The following is a 22,051-nucleotide window of genomic DNA, read 5'->3' as shown; positions in this document are numbered from 1 at the left end:
TTAGGATGCACCTTGCCTAACGATGGTTGAGGCCCTTCATATCTGAACATGTATTTATTGTCTTTGGTTCTGTATGCAGGTTGACTGTGTGTATGAGGAGATCAGAGAGGCAGACAGACAGACAGACAGACAGACAGACAGACAGACAGACAGACAGACAGACACACTCCCTGTGGTAATCTCTTCAGTCTACTCTGCTGTCAACTCACCTACCAACTCTACAACCTACCCTGCTGACCAAGCCTCTACAACCTACCTTGCTGATCAAGACTCTACAACATAACCTGCTGATCAAGCCTCTACAACCTACCTTGCTGACCAAGCCTCTACAACCTACCCTGCCTACCAAGCCTCTACAACCTACCTTGCTGACCAAGCCTCTACAACCTACCCTGCCTACCAAGCCTCTACAACCTACCTTGCTGACCAAGCCTCTACAACCTACCCTGCTGACCAAGCCTCTACAACCAACCTTGCTGACCAAGACTCTACAACATAACCTATTGGCAGAGCCAAAGGTAGCCCACACTGTGACGTCTATGCTAACGATGCTCTGCAATCTATTCATTAGTTGAACAACGTGTTACAATATTTTAATGAATGTTCTAATGACTGAACAATTTTCTCAATTGTCTGATGAAGATTTACCAACCAATCAACACAGCAACCCGAGACTCCACCTACCAACCACTTAACACAGCAACCCAAAACTCCACCTACCAAACCCTCAACACAACAACCCAAGACTCCACCTACCAAACCCTCAACACAACAACCCAAGACTCCACCTACCAAACCCTCAACACAACAACCCAAGACTCCACCTACCAAACCCTCAACACAACAACCCAAGACTCCACCTACCAAACCCTCAACACAACAACCCAAGCCTCCACCTACCAAACCCTCAACACAACAACCCAAGACTCCACCTACCAAACCCTCAACACAACAACCCAAGACTCCACCTACCAAACCCTCAACACAACAACCCAAGACTCCACCTACCAAAACCCTCAACACAACAACCCAAGACTCCACCTACCAAACCCTCAACACAACAACCCAAGACTCCACCTACCAAACCCTCAACACAGCAACCCAAGACTCCACCTACCAAACCCTCATTCAAAACACAAGAGTCAGTAAATTGTTAGTCTTTGTAACATTTGCACGTATGAAATTCCATTCCAATCCAATCTTTCATAATTGATGTAAATATACACTGAAATAGGAATTAGGAACACTTTCCTAATATTTTGCCCTCAGAACATCCTCAATTATTCAGGGAATGGACTCTACAAGCTGTTGAAAGCCTTGCACAGGGATGCTGGCCCATTTTGACTCCAATGCTTCCCACAGTTGTGTCAAGTTGGGTGGATGTCCTTTGGGTTGACAATTATTTTGGGTGGTGGACAAAACCCAGCAGCGTTGCAGTTCTTGACTCAACCGGTGCACCTGGCACCTACTATCATACCCCATTTAAAGGCACTGAAATCTTTTGTCTTGCCCAAAACCCTCTGAACGGCACACATGCACAATCCATGTCTCAATTGTCTTAAGGCCTAACAATCCTTCTTTAACCTGTCTCCTCCCCTTCATCTACACGGAATGAAGTGGATTTAACAAATTACATCAATAAGGGATCATAGCTTTCACCTGGATTCACCTGGTCAGTCTATGTCATGGAAAGATCAGGTGTTCCTAATGTTTGGTGCACTCAGTGTATGTGGATCAATGAAATGTACAAGATATATAATATCTAAAAGAAATAAAATATATTGATGTGTACTTTAACTATATTATCATCATCTCAACAATCTGTCCTAATGTTTTGTACAGTCAGTGTATAACTGCTGAAGAAAAATATGAACGCAACATGCAACAATGTTTTACTGAGTTACAATTCAGAGAAGGAAATCAGTCTATTGAAATAAATTCAATTGGCCCTAATATATGGATTTCACATGACTGGGCAAGGGCACATCCATTGGTGGGCCTGGGAGGGCATAGGTCCACCTACTTGGGAGCCAGGTCCACCCACTGGGGAACGAGGCCCAGCCAATCCGAATTAGTTTTCCCCCACAAAACGGCTTTATTACGGACAGAAATACTCCTTAGCACCCCCCTCCCCCTCCTCAGATGATCTCGCAGGCGAAGAAGCGGGATGTGGAGGTCCTGGGCTGGCGTGGTTTCAATTGGTTTGCGGTTTTGAGGCAGGTTGGATGTTCTGCCAAAACCTCTAAAATGACGTTGGAGTCGGCTAATGGTAGAGAAATTAAGATTACATTCTATGGTAACAACTCTGTTGGACTTTCTTGCAGTCAGCATGTCAATTTACGCTCCCTCAAAACTTGAGACATCTGTGTCATGGTGTTGTGTGACTATTAGGTGGTACTGTGAGTAGATTGATGAGGGAAAAAATGATTTAATCAACTTTAGAATAATGCTGTAACGTAACAAAATGTGGAAAACGTCAAGGGATCCGAATTCTTTCCGAATGCACTGTACATATAAAATAAATGGATGAATCGATAACTATGTTGTCAACATCTAAATTATATGTGCTGCCTCTACGAAAACAAAACAGACAGTGTCGTAATGGGGAACTTTAGAACAGAGAAGTTGACAGTTTTCTAATGAATGCGCATCCCAAATGCCACCATACTCCTATATAGTGCACTAGAGCCCTTTGGGGCATGATCAAAAGTACTGCACTACATAGGGAATAGGGTGTTCTTTGGTACACAACCACAGCTAGCTGACTTCTCTTGTGGTTCAGAAGTCTAACCTCTGGCCTGTTTGAATCATTTTCACACAGCAGAGAGAGAGAGAGAGAGAGAGAGAGAGAGAAAAACAAATCCAATTTTGGTAAACTCCCATATCTACTGGTAAAATACCACAGTGTGCCATCACAGCAGCAAGATTTGTGACCAGTTGCCGCAAGAAAAATGTGAAGAATAAACACCATTGTAAATACAACCTATATTTATTTTTATTTATTTTCCCTTTTGTACTTTAACTATTTGCACATTGTTACAACACTGTATATATACATAATATGACATTTGTAATGTCTTTATTCTTTCGGAACTTTTAGTTAATGTATTATTCTGGAACTTCTGTGAGTGTAATGTTTACTGTTAATTTGTATTGTTTATTTAAGTTTTGTTTGTTATCTACTTCAAGTGCTTGGCAACGCTAACATGTGTTTCCCATGCCAATAAAGCCCTTGAATTGAATTGAGATACAGAGACAGATGGAGAGACAGAGACAGAGAGACAGAGAGACAGACAGAGAGAGAGAGAGAGAAAGAGAGATACAGAGACACAGAGACAGAGAGACAGAAAGAGACAAAGAGAGACAGAGAGAGAGAGAGAGAGAGAGAGAGAGAGAGGGAGAGACAGGGAGAGAGAGAGAGAGGGAGGGAGAGGAGTGTCAGAGGAAGGAGGAGATTACCAGTTTACAGAGGAGTATAGAGTGCAGTGATGTGTCCTATAAGGAGCATTGGTGGCAAATCTGATGGCCGAATGGTAAAGAACATCTAGCCGGTCGAGAGCACCCTTACCTGCTGATCTATAAATTATGTCTCCGTAATCTAGCATTGGTAGGATGGTCATTGGTAGGATGGTCATCTCATTTCGAACAAAAACAACATTTCTTGTGGAAGTAGCAGTCCCGGGAGTGCATTCTGACGAAGATCAGCAAAGGTAAGAGAATATTTTTAATACTAATTCTGAGTTTAGGTGGCCCCGAACTTGGCGGGTATCTGTATAGCTTGCTGTGATGGCTGAGCTATGTACTCAGAATATTGAAAAATGTGCTTTCTCCGTAAAGCTATTTTAAAATCTGACACAGCGGTTGCATCCAGGAGTAGTCTATCTATAATTCTTTAAATAATTGTTATATATTTTGTCAACGTTTATGATGAGTATTTTTGTAAATTGATGTGCACGTTCACCGGAAGTTTTGGTGGGAATACATTTACTGAACATCACGCGCCAATGTAAAATGCTGTTTTTGGATATATATATGAACTTTATCGAACAAAACATACATGTATTGTGTAACATAATGCCCTAGGAGTGTCATCTGATGAAGATCGTCAAAGGTTAGTGCTTCATTTAGCTGTGTTTTGGGTTTTATTGACACATGTCCTTGCTTGGAAAATGGCTGTGTGATTATTTTTGTCTATGTACTTTCCTAACATAATCTAATGTTTTGCTTTCGCTGTAAAGCCTTTTTGAAATCGGACAATGTGGTTACATCAAGGAGAAGTGTATCTTTAAAATGGTGTAAAATAGTTGTATGTTTGAGAAAGTTGAATTATGACATTTTGTTGTTTGCAATTTGCCGCCCTGATATTTCACTGGCTGTGTCCCGCAGGTGGGACGCTAGGATCCCACGTAGCCCTGAGAAGTTAAGTAAAAACTATATATAATAAAATAAATCAAACATTCAACGGTTAATTTATGGCATTTATCACCCCTCATACCTCCCTTTATTCCAGGTACCTCAGTGGTGATCACTGTGTGTGTTAGTCTGGCTGTGTTGGTGTTTGCTGTCATCCCCCTCGTATTCTACAGGGGCTGGCAAAGTAACAAGGCTCTAGGTAAGATATCATCAAACACACAAACGTCCACGCATACTCACATCTTGTTGACACACACAAGCTCACACACACACACACACACACACACACACACACACACACACACACACACACACACACACACACACACACACACACACACACACACACACACACAAGGAGTTATAATATATGTTGTGTTTCCACAGGGTCAATGCAGGAAGCACTGGAGAGGTGAGAGAAAAAGAGAGAAAGAGAGAGAGAGAGAGAGAGAGAGAGCGAGAGAGAGAGAGATTCTATTTGATTCATTTGATTCTATTTGGCATACAGGACTGTTCTACAAAGTTATTGAAAGTGGTGTAGGGGGTAAAACATATGACATAATTAAATCAATGTATACTGGCAATACGTGCAGCATTAAAATTGGTAAGAAAAGAACAGAATTCTTTAACCGGGACGGGGCCTTCGTCAGGGTGTCACGACTCCTACCGAAGGTGGCTCCCCTTCCTGTTCGGGTGGCGCTCGGCGGTCGCCGTCACCGGCCTACTAGCTGCCACTGATTCCCTTTTTGTTTTCCCCCTTTTCGTTATTAGGTGCACCTGTTCTGAGTTGGGATATTTATATCCAAAAACAGCATTTTACAATGGCGGTGATATTTTGCCTCCAAAAATGCCGGTGAATCAGCACAACAAATTACAAAATTACTCATTAGGAAACGTTGATAAAATATAAAACTGTTATTCAAAGATTTCTAGATTAACATCTCCTGAATGCAATCGCATTGACAGATTTCAAAATAACTTTACTGGGAGAGCACACTTTGCAATAATCTGAGTACTGTGCTCAGAAAAAAACAGCAGGCAATTATAGACACCGGCCATCTTGGAGTCATCTAAACGCATAAATAGCATTATAAATATTCACTAACCTTTAATAATCTTCATCAGAAGGCACTTCCAGGAATCCCAGGTCCACAATAAATGTTGTTTTGTTCGATAAAGTTCATAATTTATGTCCAAATAACTCCATGTTGTTTGCGCGTTCAGTAGGCTACTCAAAATGTAGGGAAATGTGATGACGAATGTCAAGAAAAAGTTATATTTACGTTCGTTCAAACATGTCAAACGTTGTATAGCATCAATCTTTAGGGCCTTCAGAACGTGAAACTTCAGTAGTATTCCAACCGGACCCATGCTATGTCTTGAAAAAAGTTTTGGAACACAGGTATCCTCTCACATGAACGCGCCCTATGAACTCAATGGATTTTCAGGGCACCTGCTTACCAGCGTTCTCCTTCGGTCTGTGTTTACCGCAAAAGGCTCAAACAACTTTCTAAGACTGTTGACATCTAGTGGAAGTCTTAGGATGTGCTATTTGAGTCCTAACTCACTGTGTGTCAGAAAGGCAAGGACTTGAGAAAACTACAGGAACCAGATTTTCATTTCCTGCTTGGAAAATACTGCCCCCTACCCTAGAGAAGATAAGAGTGTACTCCTAATCTCAGCTCGTTACTGTAAGGCTTGGGTGTAGTGGGTGAGGAATCAGGCGCAGGAAGCAGCGATACAGGGTAGTGGCTTTCAAATCCTGTTGGGGCTAGGGGGCAGTATTGTCACTTTCGGATGAAAAACGTACGCAAATTAAACTGCCTGCTACTCGGGCCCAGGAGGTAGGATATGCATAGTATTAGTAGATTTGGATAGAAAACACTCGGAAGTTTCTAAAACTGTTTGAATGATGTCTGTGAATATAACACAACATCAACATATGGCAGGCAAAAACCTGAGAATAATCCAACCAGGAAGTGGGAAATCTGATTCTTGTTACCAGAGCTGGGGTCCAATTAAATTTAATTCCATTTCAATACAGACAATGAATCGCAATTCAGCTAATCATTGATGACAATCATTTTCCATGTGGACTTTTCAATCAATGAATGGAAATTCACTTCACTTCCTGAATTGACAGAGTTGAAACATATAGTTCATTAGAATAACTGTAACCTCGTCCCCCAGGCTCAGTAGAGAGAGAGAGAGACGACTGGTGGTGGAGATTATAGTAGATTTATTCATCAGTACTGATAACATTCTGTAGGGGGCGATGTGGAGGTCGTTCTATTGTTTTACTGAGATCTCAGTAGCTTGTCTGTTATGTGATGACATCATTCATTAAGGGGAGTTGGGTTGTAGAGGAGGGATGTTTCTTCTGTTCAGAAACTCATCTGTTGAGTTGATCATTTCCAAAGACTGGATTTGGATCAATTAAATGTCAGAAAAAAAGTTACAAAATACACTGCTCAAAAAAATAAAGGGAACACTAAAATAACACATCCTAGATCTGAATGAATGAAATAATCTTATTAAACACTTTTATCTTTACATAGTTGAATGTGCTGACAACAAAATCACACAAAAATAATCAATGGAAATCCAATTTATCAACCCATGGAGGTCTGGATTTGGAGTCACACTCAAAATTAAAGTGGAAAACCACACGACAGGCTGATCCAACTTTGATGTAATGTCCTTAAAACAAGTCAAAATGAGGCTCAGTAGTGTGTGTGGCCTCCACGTGCCTGTATGACCTCCCTACAACGCCTGGGCATGCTCCTGATGAGGTGGCGGATGGTCTCCTGAGGGATCTCCTCCCAGACCTGGACTAAAGCATCCGCCAACTCCTGGACAGTCTGTGGTGCAATGTGGCGTTGGTGGATGGAGCGAGACATGATGTCCCAGATGTGCTCAATTGGATTCAGGTCTGGGAAACAGGCGGGCCAGTCCATAGCATCAATGCCTTCCTCTTGCAGGAACTTCTGACACACTCCAGCCACATGAGGTCTAGCATTGTCTTGCATTAGGAGGAACCCAGGGCCAACCGCACCAGCATATGGCCTCACAAGGGGTCTGAGGATCTCATCTCGGTACCTAATGGCAGTCAGGCTACCTCTGGCGAGCACATGGAGGGCTGTGCGGCCTCCCAAAGAAATGCCACCCCACACCATGACTGACCCACCGCCAAACCGGTCATGCTGGAGGATGTTGCAGGCAGCAGAACGTTCTCCACGGCGTCTCCAGACTCTGTCACGTCTGTCACATGTGCTCAGTGTGAACCTGCTTTCATCTGTGAAGAGCACAGGGCGCCAGTGGCGAATTTGCAATCTTGGTGTTCTCTGGCAAATGCCAAACGTCCTGCACGGTGTTGGGCTGTAAGCACAACCCCCACCTGTGGATGTCAGGCCCTCATACCACCCTCATGGAGTCTGTTTCTGACCGTTTGAGCAGAGACATGCACATTTGTGGCCTGCTGGAGGTCATTTTGCAGGGCTCTGGCAATGCTCCTCCTTGCACAAAGGCGGAGGTAGCGGTCCTGCTGCTGGGTTGTTGCCCTCGTACGGCCTCCTCCACGTCTCCTGATGTACTGGCCTGTCTCCAGGTAGCGCCTCCATGCTCTGGACACTATGCTGACAGACACAGCAAACCGTCTTGCCAGAGCTCGCATTGATGTGCCATCCTGGATGAGCTGCGCTACCTGAGACACTTGTGTGGGTTGTAGACGCCGTCTCATGCTACCACTAGAGTGAAAGCACCGCCAGCATTTAAAAGTGACCAAAACATCAGCCAGGAAACATAGGAACTGAGAAGTGGTCTGTGGTTACCACCTGCAGAACCACTCCTTTATTGGGGGTGTCTTGCTAATTGCCTATAATTTCCACCTGTTGTCTATTCCATTTGCACAACAGCATGTGAAATGTATTGTCAATCAGTGTTGCTTCCTAAGTGGACAGTTTGATTTCACAGAAATGTGATTGACTTGGAGTTACATTGTGTTGTTTAAGTGTTCCCTTTATTTTTTTGAGCAGTATATAATGATGTGTACTTTAACTATAATGGCATCATCTCAACAATGTGTTCCTCCTCTGCTGAAACAAACTTTAACTTTAGAACAGAGAAGTGAACAGTTTTCACACTTAGTCACCACAGCTTGCTGAGTTGTCTGGTAGTTTAGAAGTCAAACATCCGGCCGGTTTGAACGAGTTTCACTCTGCAGCACATATAGACCTGCAGTCACTGAAGTCATTTCAGAGCCAGGATATGTGAGCTAATGCCCTCCCCCTCCACCATCACTATCTCCATCTCTCTGATATGCAGAGGGACAGAGAGTAGGGTTTGGTGTCAGAAGAGGGAGGAGCTTTCAACAGAGGAAGAAAGAAGACTTCAGAAACACCCAGCTGTCTGACTGGTGATGGTTTAGTAGGACTGAGAGTAGCTGACAGAGAAGCTGTTGTGGACCTGGGCATGTTGATGCACCAGGTGGTAGTATGGTAACTGTGATAGTAAAGTAACTTTAACAGTATAGTAACTATGGTAGTAAAGTAACTTTAACAGTACAGTAACTGAGGAGTAACTGTCCAGAATGAAGATATTCCATGTTGTCTCCTGCTGCCTCCTTTCAGGTGAGTTCTGTCTGTCTGTCTGTCTGTCTGTCTGTCTGTCTGTCTGTCTGTCTGTCTGTCTGTCTGTCTGTCTGTCTGTCTGTCTGTCTGTCTGTCTGTCTGTCTGTCTGTCTGTCTGTCTGTCTGTCTGTCTGTCTGTCTGTCTGTCTGTCTGTCTGTCTGTGTCTGTCTGTATCAGTTTCTATAGTTCTAGACTGTATTCTCTATGGATGATATAGTGTACTAAGATAATGATTTGTCTATAAGGAGCCAGTACGTGTAACAGTAGAGATATGATCAGATGATATATCTGCATGTTCATGGTAGAATGTACTTAACTTATCTCATGTCTCTGTTGATGGGTACAGTAGGACAATGATGGTGTTGAGGACAGAGGTCCAGTTCCTCTTTAGTGACCGTATGTTTCTGTTTTACAGCTCTCTGTTGATGGGTACAGTAGGACTATGATGGTGTTGAGGACAAAGAGGTCCAGTTCCTCTTTAGTGACCGTATGTTTCTGTTTTACAGCTCTCTGTGTTGTGGAGTCAGTCATCACTAAGGCGACTGGAGTTGTTGGGGGACAGGTCACAATTCAGTGCTCATATGCAGATAAACGGTTTGGAAAAAGCAATGGCAAGTACTTCTGTAGCAAGAAATGTGACAGTTACAATGACATTCTGGTTCAAACTCAGAAGAACAAGAACTATATTGAGAAAGGAAGATACACCATACATGACAAAAGAAATGGAGACTTCACTGTTACCATCAAGAACCTGGTGAAGTCAGACTCTGGGACCTACTGGTGTGGAGTCGACAGATCTATAAAAGATTCATACCAAGAGGTGGATCTCACAGTCACAGATGGTAAGTGAACCTTTAATCACATTTGTCAGAGGTTAATGTTTGTTACAGGCTTCATGACTTCAGTAGAGAAAGTAAAATGGTGACAATATTTGTGGCTGCCTGTTCTTTTGTTTTACACACAGCTCCTCCTAAACCATCAACTGTCACCTCCAAACCTCATGTCACCACAACATTCATTCCATCAGGAGACATCAGTGTTGGTCCTTCACAGACAGCAGGTATGATGGACTTGTCCCTTGCAATCAATCTTTCACCAACAGACAACTTTAATGTGCTGCTATAGACAGAAACAACAGTATCTGGTCAAGCGTTAGACAAATCTCACTACCTCTTTCTTTTCTCTCTATTTCTCCTTTCCCTCTCCCTCCCTATTTCTCCTTTCCCTCTCCCTCCCTATTTCTCCTTTCCCTCTCCCTCCCTATTTCTCCTTTCTCTCTCTCTCTCTCTCCCTATTTCTCCTTTCTCTCTCTCTCTCTCTCCCTATTTCTCCTTTCTCTCTCTCTCTCTCTCTCTCCCTATTTCTCCTTTTCTCTCTCTCTCTCTCCCTATTTCTCCTTTCTCTCTCTCTCTCTCTCTCTCTCTCCCTATTTCTCCTTTCTCTCTCTCTCTCTCTCTCTCTCTCTCCCTATTTCTCCTTTCTCTCTCTCTCTCTCTCTCCCTATTTCTCCTTTCTCTCTCTCTCTCTCTCTCTCTCTCTCTCTCTCTCCCTATTTCTCATTTCTCTCTCTCTCTCTCTCCCTATTTCTCCTTTCTCTCTCTCTCTCTCTCCCTATTTCTCCTTTCTCTCTCTCTCTCTCTCTCTCTCCCTATTTCTCCTTTCTTTCTCTCTCTCTCTCTCCCTATTTCTCCTTTCTCTCTCTCTCTCTCCCTATTTCTCCTTTCTTTCTCTCTCTCTCTCCCTATTTCTCCTTTCTCTCTCTCTCTCTCCCTATTTCTCCTTTCTCTCTCTCTCTCTCTCCCTATTTCTCCTCTCTCTCTCTCTCTCTCTCCCTATTTCTCCTCTCTCTCTCTCTCTCTCTCTCTCTCTCTCTCTCTCTCTCTCTCTCTCTCTCTCTCCCTATTTCTCTCTCTCTCTCTCTCTCTCTCCCTATTTCTCCTTTCTCTCTCTCTCTCTCTCCCTATTTCTCCTTTCTCTCTCTCTCTCTCTCTCCCTATTTCTCCTTTCTCTCTCTCTCTCTCTCTCTCCCTATTTCTCCTTTCTCTCTCTCTCTCTCTCTCTCCCTATTTCTCCTTTCTCTCTCTCTCTCTCTCTCTCTCCCTATTTCTCCTTTCTCTCTCTCTCTCTCTCTCTCTCCCTATTTCTCATTTCTCTCTCTCTCTCTCTCTCTCTCTCCCTATTTCTCCTTTCTCTCTCTCTCTCTCTTTCCCTATTTCTCCTTTCTCTCTCTCTCTCTCTCTCTCTCTCCCTATTTCTCCTTTCTTTCTCTCTCTCTCTCTCCCTATTTCTCCTTTCTCTCTCTCTCTCTCCCTATTTCTCCTTTCTCTCTCTCTCTCTCTCCCTATTTCTCCTTTCTCTCTCTCTCTCTCCCTATTTCTCCTTCTCTCTCTCCCTATTTCTCCTTTCTTTCTCTCTCTCTCTCCCTATTTCTCCTTTCTCTCTCTCTCTCTCCCTATTTCTCCTTTCTCTCTCTCTCTCTCTCTCCTATTTCTCCTTTTCTCTCTCTCTCTCTCTCCCTATTTCTCCTTTCTCTCTCCCTATTTCTCCTTTCTTTCTCTCTCTCTCTCCCTATTTCTCCTTTCTCTCTCTCTCTCTCTCTCCCTATTTCTCCTTTCTCTCTCTCTCTCTCTCCCTATTTCTCCTTTCTTTCTCTCTCTCTCTCTCTCCCTATTTCTCCTTTCTCTCTCTCTCTCCCTATTTCTCCTTTCTCTCTCTCTCTCTCCCTATTTCTCCTTTCTCTCTCTCTCTCCCTATTTCTCTCTCTCTCTCTCCCTATTTCTCTCTCTCTCTCTCTCTCTCTCTCTCTCCCTATTTCTCCTTTCTCTCTCTCTCCCTATTTCTCCTTTCTCTCTCTCTCTCTCTCTCCCTATTTCTCCTTTCTCTCTCTCTCTCTCTCTCTCTCCCTATTTCTCCTTTCTCTCTCTCTCTCTCCCTATTTCTCCTTTCTCTCTCTCTCTCCCTATTTCTCCTTTCTCTCTCTCTCTCTCTCCCTATTTCTCTCTCTCTCTCTCCCTATTTCTCTCTCTCTCTCTCTCTCCCTATTTCTCCTTTCTCTCTCTCTCTCTCTCTCTCTCTCTCTCTCTCTCTCTCTCTCTCTCTCTCTCTCTCTCTCTCTCTCTCTCTTCTCTCTCTCTCTCTCTCTCTCTCTCTCTCTCTCTCTCTCTCTCCCTATTTCTCCTTTCTCTCTCTCTCCCTATTTCTCCTTTCTCTCTCTCTCTCTCCCTATTCCTCCTTTCTCTCTCTCTCCCTATTTCTCTATCTCTCTCCCTATTTCTCCTTTCTCTCTCTCCCTATTTCTCTCTCTCTCTCTCTCTCTCTCTCTCTCTCTCTCTCCCTATTTCTCCTCTCTCTCTCTCTCCCTATTTCTCCTCTCTCTCTCTCTCTCTCTCTCTCTCTCTCTCTCTCTCTCTCTCTCTCTCTCTCTCTCTCTCTCGCAATTCAAGGGGTTTTATAGGCATAGGAAATTAATGTTTATATTGCCAAAGCAAGTGAAATGGATAAACAAAAGTGAAATAAACAAAAAGTGAACAGCCAGTATTACACTTACACAAGTTCCAAAGAATAAAGACATTTGAAATGTCATGTGTCTATATACAGTGATGTAAAATAGTTAAAGTAGAAAAGGGTTAGACCCAGATGCAGACCATGTCAGATAAACTATAGTTTAATAATCCAACATTGGCAGGCAATAGACAGGTCAAGGCAGGCAGGGGTCAGAAACCAGGTGGGGCAACGGTTGGGTCTAATTGTGTTGCAGTCCTGGGGCTCTGTGGGGTCTGTTTGTGAACAGAGCCTCAGGACCAGCATGCTTAGGATACTCTTTTCCAGGTTCATCTCTCTGTAGGTGATGGCTTTGGAATGGAAGGTTTGGGAATTGCTTCCTTTTAGGTGGTTGTGGATTTTTACAGCTCTTCTCTGGATTTTGATATTTTGCTCTGCATGTATTTCGTGTTTTACATTGTACAAAGAGGATCTTTTTGCAGATTTCTGCATGCAGACTCTGAATTTGGTGGTTGTCCCACTTTGTGAATTCTTAGTTGGTGAGCGGACCCCAGACCTCACAACCATAAAGGGCTATGGGTTCTATTAATTATTCAAGAATTTTTTGCCAAATCTTAATTGGTATGTCCAATTTTATCTTCCTTTTCATGGCTTGAAAGTCCCTTGCCTTGTCTCTAAGAATGTTCACAGTTGTGGAAGTTACCTATGGCGCTGATGTTTAGGTCGAGGTATGTATAGTTTTGTGTGCAAAAGAGCAACAGTGTCTAGATGGAATTTTCATTTCTGGTCCTGACAAGTGGACCTTTTTTGAAACATCATTATTTTTGTCTTACTGAGCTTTACTGTCAGGGCCCAGGTCTGACAGAATCTGTGCAGAAGATCTAGGTGCTGCTGTATGCCCACCTTGGTTTGGGACAGAAGCACCAGATCAGCAAAGAGTAGACATTTGACTTCAGATTCTAGTAGGGTGGGGCCGGGTGCTGCAGACTGTACTAGTGCCCTCGTCAATTTGTTGATATTTTACCTGATTCAGAAAACTAGGCGTGTCTCAAGTCACGTCATCACAGGAGAGTCGTATGAACGTAAACATTTGTTTTCATCAAAATGCGTTTTTTGGCAGAAATGCCTTCTCGAATACGTGAACATTCATGTGCCTTAATAACAAACTTGTATGCCATCTGTAAATACGAATAAAATGGTTTCATTACAAGCCTTGTAGGTTAAGCCACAGAAAGACGGCAACCTTCCAACTATCCATGATTGGCTTATCAGGATTCAAGCTAAGACCCAAGTGCACACTGTGAAGTAACAATGTTTATTGTAACCACAGGGGCAGGCAAACGACAGGTCAAGGCAGGCAGGGGTCGATAATCCAGAGCAGAGGTCAAGGTACAGGACAGCAGGCTCAGGTTTAGAGTCAGGCAGTGGTCAGGTGGTCAGGCACAGGGTCAGGACAGGCAAAGGTCAAAAACCAGGAGGATGAGAAAAAGAGAGACTCGGGAAAACCAGGAGCTGAGACAAAATGCTAGCAGGCTTGAACAAACAAGACAAACTGGCAACCGACAGAAAACACAGGTATAAATACACAGGGGGTAATGGGGAATATGGGCGACACCAGGAGGGGGGTGGAGACAAGCACAAGTGAAACTGATCAGGGCATACCTGGTTCTGTTACTGCAAGTTATTGCTAGTTTGACCACAAGAGGACATCTTTGAGAAGCATTTGGTAGTATTCCGTATTGGCATTACCAGAGAATTGAAAACCTTTTTTGTAATAACATAGTATATGGGATTGATATTAAGAAATTTGGCTTAATTAATTTAATTGATATTAGAGAAAAATTTAAAACGAAACCCTCAGAGTTTCTATGGCGCTGTACAACGTGATGTTGGGAGTAGGCAACTGGATCGAAGGATTCTAAATTATTTCCCTTCATTAGACAACTTTCTTCCAATATTTCTGTAAATCAGTGATATTTATTCCCATAGTAATTCCTTATGGATCCATAACTAAATCAACATGTGCATTTTGAAAGAGTATTTATATCATTATTTTATTCATGAAATGTGTTTATTAGGCTACTGTGCAGTCTCCAATACATACTGTAGTAAACATTGGAAAGTGCCTAATTCCTTACATAAGGGAGAGCAGGCCATGTCTGTACAACAGAATGCGGGGCACGTGGGAGAACGGGTTCAAATCCCTGTTGGGGAGGAAGGAGTAGGCTGTCCTTGTAAATAGGATTTTTTTCTTAACTGGTTCCATATGTGTTATTTCATAGTTGTGATATCTTAACTGTTATTCTACAATGTATAAAATAGTAAAAATATAGAAAAATCCTGGAATGAGTAGGTGTGTCCAAACTTTTGACTGGTATTTGCTTAATTAATTTGATTAATATTATGGTGCTTCTATTCCATGAAAAATGAAAAACCCTCTGGGTTTCTGCTAGGATGGAACATAAAATATGGCGCTGTACAATGTGATGTCCGGCAGTACAGTACTGGGCTATTTAGCTAAAGAATCTCTGTGTCGTGCTTTTCTCAGAGCAGCGCGAAACAGTCCTAAAATAGTTGTAGGCTTTTGCTTCTAACTTCAATATGCTCTTTAATGGAGAGTCTGCGATCCATAAAGTTCCCAGCTGCGCCTGAATCGACTAGCGCCCTATGCTGGGAAGAGGGAGAAAAATCAGAAACCAAAATTAATAACAACATGTGACCAACAGGGGGTTCTGGGTGAGTTTGGTGCTGACTCACCTGTAATGGTCTATCAGGGCCCTGTCGTTCCACCCCACCCCAGCAGCCAAGGTCCTGAACTCCAGCATGAAGTCCTGCGCGCTCCTCGTCTCCTGCCTGAGGTGGAACAGCCGCTCACTCGCCGCTCTTCCTTCCGGAGGGTGGTCGAACACGGCCCGAAAGCGGCGGGTGAATTCTGGATAGTGATCCCTTGCCTAGTCCGGACCATTCCAGACTGCATTGGCCCACTCCAGAGCTCGGCCCGTCAGGCAGGAAAAGAGGACACTCACGCTCTCCTCTCCCGAGGGAGCAGGTCTGACGGTGGCCAGGTACAGCTCGAGCTGGAGCAGAAATCCCTGGCACCCAGCCGCCACTCCATCATACTCCCTCGGGAGCGCCAGACGAAGCGCGCCGGAGCCAGACGCAGTGGGAGGCGGAGGTTGCTGCGTCGGAGGAGCCGGAGGTGGAGAGAGGAGACCACTCCTCTCCCAACGGTCCATCTTCTCCATCATTTGATCCATCGCGGATCCAGTTCGGTGGAGGACTGATGTATGATGGAGCACGCGTTCCTCCATCGAGGGAAGGGGGTTGGCAGCTGCTCCTGCTGACTCCATAGGTGGTGTGGGATTCTGTAGGGGTTGGGCGTAGTTGAGGAGGAATCAGACGAAGGAATCAGCGATACGGGTGAGAGCTGTTAACTTCTCTAGGGCCAGTGGGACGATTTCGTCCCACCTACGTAACAACCAGTGGAATCCTGTGGCGCGTTATTCAAATACCTTAGAAATGCTATTACTTCAATTTCGCAAACATATGACTATTTTACACCATTTTAAAGACAAGACTCTCGTTAATCTAACCACACTGTCCGATTTCAAAAAGGCTTTACAACGAAAGCAAAACATTAGATTATGTCAGCAGAGTACCCAGCCAGAAATAATCAGACACCCATTTTTCAAGCTAGCATATAATGTCACATAAACCCAAACCACAGCTAAATGCAGCACTAACCTTTGACGATCTTCATCAGATGACAATCTTAGGACATTATGTTATACAATACATGCATGTTTTGTTCAATCAAGTTCATATTTATATCAAAAACCAGCTTTTTACATTAGCATGTGACGTTCAGAACTAGCATACCCCCCGCAAACTTCCGGTGAATTTACTAAATTACTCACGATAAACGTTCACAAAAAACATAACAATTATTTAAAGAATTATAGATACAGAACTCCTCTATGCACTCGCTATGTCCGATTTTAAAATAGCTTTTCGGTGAAAGCACATTTTGCAATATTCTAAGTAGATAGCCCGGCATCACAGGGCTAGCTATTTAGACACCCAGCAAGTTTAGCGCTCACCAAAGTCAGATTTACTACGCGCCCGACGCGTTTCTTGACAAAGAAATTCTAAATATTCCATTACCGTACTTCGAAGCATGTCAACCGCTGTTTAAAATCAATTTTTATGCCATTTTTCTCGTAAAAAAGCGATAATATTCTGACCGGGAAAGCGTGTTTACGTTCAAAGAGAGATAATAATAAAAACATGGGATCCCCTCGTGCACGCGCCTCAGTCTGATGGTCCTCTGATCGGCCACTTACCAAAGGCGCTAATGTGTTTCAGCCAGCGGCTGGAATTACATCGTTCAGCTTTTTCCCGGGTTCTGAGAGCCTATGGGAGCCGTAGGAAGTGTCACGTTACAGCAAAGATCCTAAATGTTCAATAAACAGAGCCAAGAAGCCCAAGGAATGGCCAGAGAGGGTACTTCCTGTACAGAATCTTCTCAGGTTTTTGCCTGCCATATGAGTTCTGTTATACTCACAGACACCATTCAAACAGTTTTAGAAACTTTAGGGTGTTTTCTATCCAAAGCCAATAATTATATGCATATTCTAGTTTCTGGGCAGTAGTAATAACCAGATTAAATCGGGTACGTTTTTTATCCGGCCGTGTAAATACTGCCCCCTAGCCCTAACAGGTTAATGAGCGACACAGAAAAACACCAGCCACCCCAAATAGCGAACTGAGCGCACACAAAAATCAAAGTGCCCCAAACACAGGGGACAAAACACAGTGAGCACAAAACCACGCACTAGTGCCAAATAAATACAGCATGTAACAAAGCAACCAACAGAGAAACAATCCCGCATAAAGAGCAGGTGGGCCAACTGGCTAATATAGCCCCGCTAATCAACCGAACTACGGACAGGTGCAAACAATAACAGAAAGGGGAAAACAAAAGGAATCAGTGGCAGCTAGTAGGCCGGTGACGACGACCGCCGAGCGCCACCCGAGCAGGAGGGGGCGCCACCTTCGGTGTGAGTCGTGACAGGCTGGTAGTTGGCATGGACCAATTTATCACGTAATTAATAGCTGATCATGTATATGTTTTTGTTCTTTGTTCTTTGTTATAGAGACAAAAAGATTGTAGAAATGGTTTCTCCACACATCTCCATTTTGGAAAGATAACTCTTTGTGTTGTTTGCTTAGTGTGTTGTTTAGATTCTATGGATTCTGCAATTACATTGAGCTGATTTCTGACATGCTGTTCCTTCTTTTTCCTTAGTGTATTTCTGTATTTTTTTAATGATTCACCATAGTGAAGATGTAGACTTAGGTTTTCTGGGTGTATGTTTTTGATTGGATAGGTTTCTCAATTTCTTTCTTAGGTTTTTGCATTCTTCATCAAATATACTGTTTAGACTTTCTACTGCCAAGTTTACACCTTCACTATTACAGTGAAATGTTTTGTCCAGGAAGTTGTCTAAAAGGGTTTGAATTTGTTGTTGCCTAATTGTTTTTTGGTAGGTTTCTACACTACTTTCCTTCAATCTACAGCATTTCTTAACCTGTTGGGGCTAGGGGGCAGTATTTTCACGGCTAGATAAAAAACGTATTTAATCTGGTTACTAATCCTACCCAGTAACTAGAATATGCATATACTTATTATATATGGATAGAAAACACCCTAAAGTTTCTAAAACTGTTTGAATGGTGTCTGTGAGTATAACAGAACTCATTTGGCAGGCAAAACCCTGAGACATTTTCTGACAGGAAGTGGATACCTGATGTGTTGAATTACCTTTAAGCCTATGCCATTGAAACACACAGGGGCTGATTAATGTTTTGGCACTTCCTATTGCTTCCACTAGATGTCACCAGCCTTTACAAAGTGTTTTGAGTCTTATACTATGAGATCTGACCGAATAAGAGCCTTGGAACGGTGATGGCCGATTAGACTCTGGCGCGCGAGGTCATGTTGGGTACCCTCGTTCCAATACGTTTTAAAAGAGAATGCATTCGTCCACCTTGAATATTATTCATGTTCTGGTTAAAAAAGGCACTAATGATTTATGCTATACAACGTTTGACATGTTTGAACGAACGTAAATATATTTTTTCCCCTCGTTCATGAAGTGAAGTCCGGCGGGCTTAGATCATGTGCTAACAACACGGAGCTTTTTGGACATAAATTATGAGCTTTTTTGAACAAAACTACATTTGTTATGGACCTGGGATTCCTGGAAGTGACATCTGATGAAGAGAATCAAAGGTAATGGATTATTTACATAGTATTTTCGATTTTAGATCTCTCCAACATGGCCGTTTGTCTGTATCGCAAAGCGTATTTTTCTGGGCGCAGTGCTCAGATTATTGCAAAGTGTGATTTCCCAGTAAGGTTATTTTTAAATCTGGCAAGTCGATTGCGTTCAAGAGATGTAAATCTATAATTCTTTAAATGACAATATAATATTTTACCAATGTTTTCTAATTTTAATTATTTAATTTGTGGTGCTGACTTGACTGCCGGTTATTGAAGGGAAACGATTTCCTGAACATCAACGCCATAGTAAAACGCTGTTTTTGGATATGAATATGAACTTGATAGAACAAAAAATGCATGCATTGTCTAACATAATGTCCTAGGAGTGTCATCTGATGGAGATTGTCAAAGGTTAGTGCATCATTTTAGCTGGTTTTATGGTTTTGGTGACGCCTGTCTTTGAATTGACAAAACATTACACACAGCTATTGTCAATGTACTCTCCTAACATAATCTAACTTTATGCTTTCGCCGTAAAACCTTTTTGAAATCGGACAACGTGGTTAGATTAAGGAGATGTTTATCTTTCAAAGGGTGTAAGATAGTTGTACGTTTGAAAAATTTGAATTTTGACATTTATTTGGTTTCAAATTTGCCGCTCTTGAAATGCACCTGCTGTTGATAGGGTGCACCACGGGTGGCACGCTAGCGTCCCACATAGCCCCAAGAGGTTAATATTGTGCAGTTCCTTTGGCTTTGATGCCTCATGATTGAGTATTTCTCTGTTCAGGTAGACTGTGATTTTGCTGTGATCTGATAGGGGTGTTAGTGGGCTGACTGTGAACACTCTGAGAGACTCTGGGTTGAGGTCAGTGATAAAGTCATCTACAGTACTACAGCCAAGGGTAGGTGTACCTACCATAGGAGACTCTTCGAAAGCCAATGACTATGTACATACCCAGCATCTGACAGATCTGCAGGAGTTGTGACCCCTTTGTGTTGGTTATTAAATTGTTGACTAATTTAATAGAGTGGATTAGGTCTGCTCTATAGCAAATTAGCATACCCCCTTAGTCTCTTCCCTGTTTCACACCTGGTAGTTTGATGGATGGGACTACCAGCTCTCTGTAACCTAGTGGGCAACCAGTGGGTCCGTCTCCTCTGTACCATGTTTCTTGTAGGATGACAATGTCTGTATTACCAATTTCTTTGATGAAGTCTGGTTTCCTGCTCTTCAGGCCAAAGGCAGATGACCTCAGACCTTGTATATTCCAGGATGAGATAATAAAAGCTTTGTGTTCCATAGTGTCTAGTGTTGCCTCTCTCTCTTTCACTTTTTTCACCCGGCCCATCCCCCCTCCTCTGTAGACTCTCCTTCCTTGGACTCTCCTGCAAGACAGAGTGAGAGTGCTGTTAAGTTTAATGTCTAGTGATGTAGCGATGGCCATGTTTTCCTGCTGCTGATGTAGAGGCCAACAGGAAGTCATGCACTGTTGCTAGGGTTACTATGATAAACAAAAAACATTATTGGAAATGGTACATCAGGCTCAAATGGGAAATGTAGTCACATATTTAGAAATACATCATTTATTTGTCAGTGTATTTATCATTGTGAAATACATCATTTATTTATGTCAGTGTATTTATCATTGTGAAATACATAATTTCTTTATGTCAGTGTATTTATCATTGTGCATAGCATCATAGTCTGGTCTTGCATTCAACAGTTCAAGAACATTTTATACTGCTTGGTTAGAAACCTGAATACCATGTTTGTATGCAGATCAGACTTACATTGTAATGGCTTTTTTCTTTTTGTTTCTCCTTCTTATGCGTTATTATTGAAATGCCAAAAATGATATCTACCCTTATTTTTCCCTCCACATTGTTTACTCAATCTTGTCCATTAAATCTCAATCTTGAATTCTATAAACGCAACTGTTTGGAACAGAATTAATCAGACATTCATGTGTCAAATTGTTATAAATAAACTTTGATGAATGGTAAAAAAACATCACGCATACACGTTTAAGTCACGTTTAAGTAAAAACTGTATATAATAAAATACATCAAACATTCAACGGTTAATTTTTGTCATTTATCACCCCTCATACCTCCCTGTATTCCAGGTACCTCAGTGGTGATCATTGTGTGTGTTAGTCTGGCTGTGTTGGTGTTTGCTGTCATCCCCCTCATATTCTACAGGTGCTGGCACAGCAACAAGGCTCTAGGTGAGATACCATCAAACACACACACGTCCACTCACGCACACACACTCACATCTTGTTGACACACACACATGCTAGCTCACACACACAAGCACAATCTTGCACACACACAAACACACAGAGGTGTAATACATGTTGTTTCCAAAGGGGCAATCTCTAACAGGCCTGATGCAGGAAGCACTGGAGAGGTGAGAGAGAGAGAGAGAGAGAGAGCACGTATGTATGTATGCGTGTGTGTGTGTGTGTGTGTGTGTGTGTGTGTGTGTGTGTGTGTGTGTGTGTGTGTGTGTGTGTGTGTGTGTGTGTGTGTGTGTGTGTGTGTGTGTGTGTGTGTGTGTGTGTACGCGAGTGAGCACATGTGTTTGTGTGTCTTTCTTCACCTAATGATTCTCCTCACTGTCTAACATGTTGATGATGAGGAGGATGAAGAAAGTAGATATTCTACCCAGAATGCAGTGGACCCTCGGCCCGTGTCCAAAGCTGACCCAGCATGCATTGCTCATGACCCCGCCCTCTACCAATCAGCCTATCAGGCGCTGGAACACAAAGCATTGGATATCTACCGGAGTCTCGACGATGTCACTGCTACTGACTCTGAATAGACTCTGTAGAACTAATTAAAGTCTATTATGTAATTAAGTTCTAATATGTAATTCTATGGTCTGTAGTCTGAAGAGAAGAGGTTGTCTGATCGTCTGGTTGTGACACAGCGTTGTTGTTACCAGAGCTGGGGACCAATTCAATTCAATTGATTTCCATTTCAATACAGACAATGAATCACAAGTCATCATTGATTTACCATCATTTTCCATGTGGACTTTTCAATCAATGAATGGAATTTCACTTCACTTCCTGAATTGACGGAGTTGAAACATATAGTTCATTATAATAACTTGTTGGGTTCTAACTTGCGTGATTATAGACTATAAGAGGTTAAGGACCATAAGCCTTGGAGGTGCAAATATACAATCAACTGTGTTAATCATGTTTGTTT

General features: G+C 42.7%; 1 protein-coding gene across 4 annotated transcripts in view; it reads left to right on the top strand.

Annotated features, from left to right (window-relative positions):
- The first annotated feature begins 8,601 nt into the window (after positions 1–8,601).
- Positions 8,602–22,051, top strand: part of LOC106594617 (CMRF35-like molecule 5) — a 14,082-nt gene continuing 632 nt past the window's right edge. Inside the window, exons 1-6 of one of the 4 annotated variants that reach the window (XM_045709679.1) lie at positions 8,602–9,041; positions 9,549–9,884; positions 10,007–10,102; positions 20,959–21,060; positions 21,205–21,245; positions 21,480–22,051. The exon at positions 21,480–22,051 is cut by the window's right edge and continues 632 nt beyond it. In XM_045709679.1, coding sequence (XP_045565635.1) covers positions 9,002–9,041; positions 9,549–9,884; positions 10,007–10,102; positions 20,959–21,060; positions 21,205–21,245; positions 21,480–21,659 — 795 coding nt within the window. In that variant the 5' untranslated portion in view covers positions 8,602–9,001 and the 3' untranslated portion in view covers positions 21,660–22,051. Of the gene's footprint in view, positions 9,042–9,548; positions 9,885–10,006; positions 10,103–20,958; positions 21,061–21,204; positions 21,246–21,476 lie in introns of all 4 variants that reach the window. The other 3 variants (XM_045709674.1, XM_045709682.1, XM_045709680.1) reach the window with 3 other exon arrangements.

Source organism: Salmo salar, chromosome ssa02 (genome assembly GCF_905237065.1).
Source record: "Salmo salar chromosome ssa02, Ssal_v3.1, whole genome shotgun sequence".
Classification (NCBI taxonomy): domain Eukaryota; kingdom Metazoa; phylum Chordata; class Actinopteri; order Salmoniformes; family Salmonidae; genus Salmo; species Salmo salar.
The sequence above is the reverse complement of the archived record's forward strand: the minus strand, read 5'-3'. Positions and strand labels throughout refer to the sequence as shown.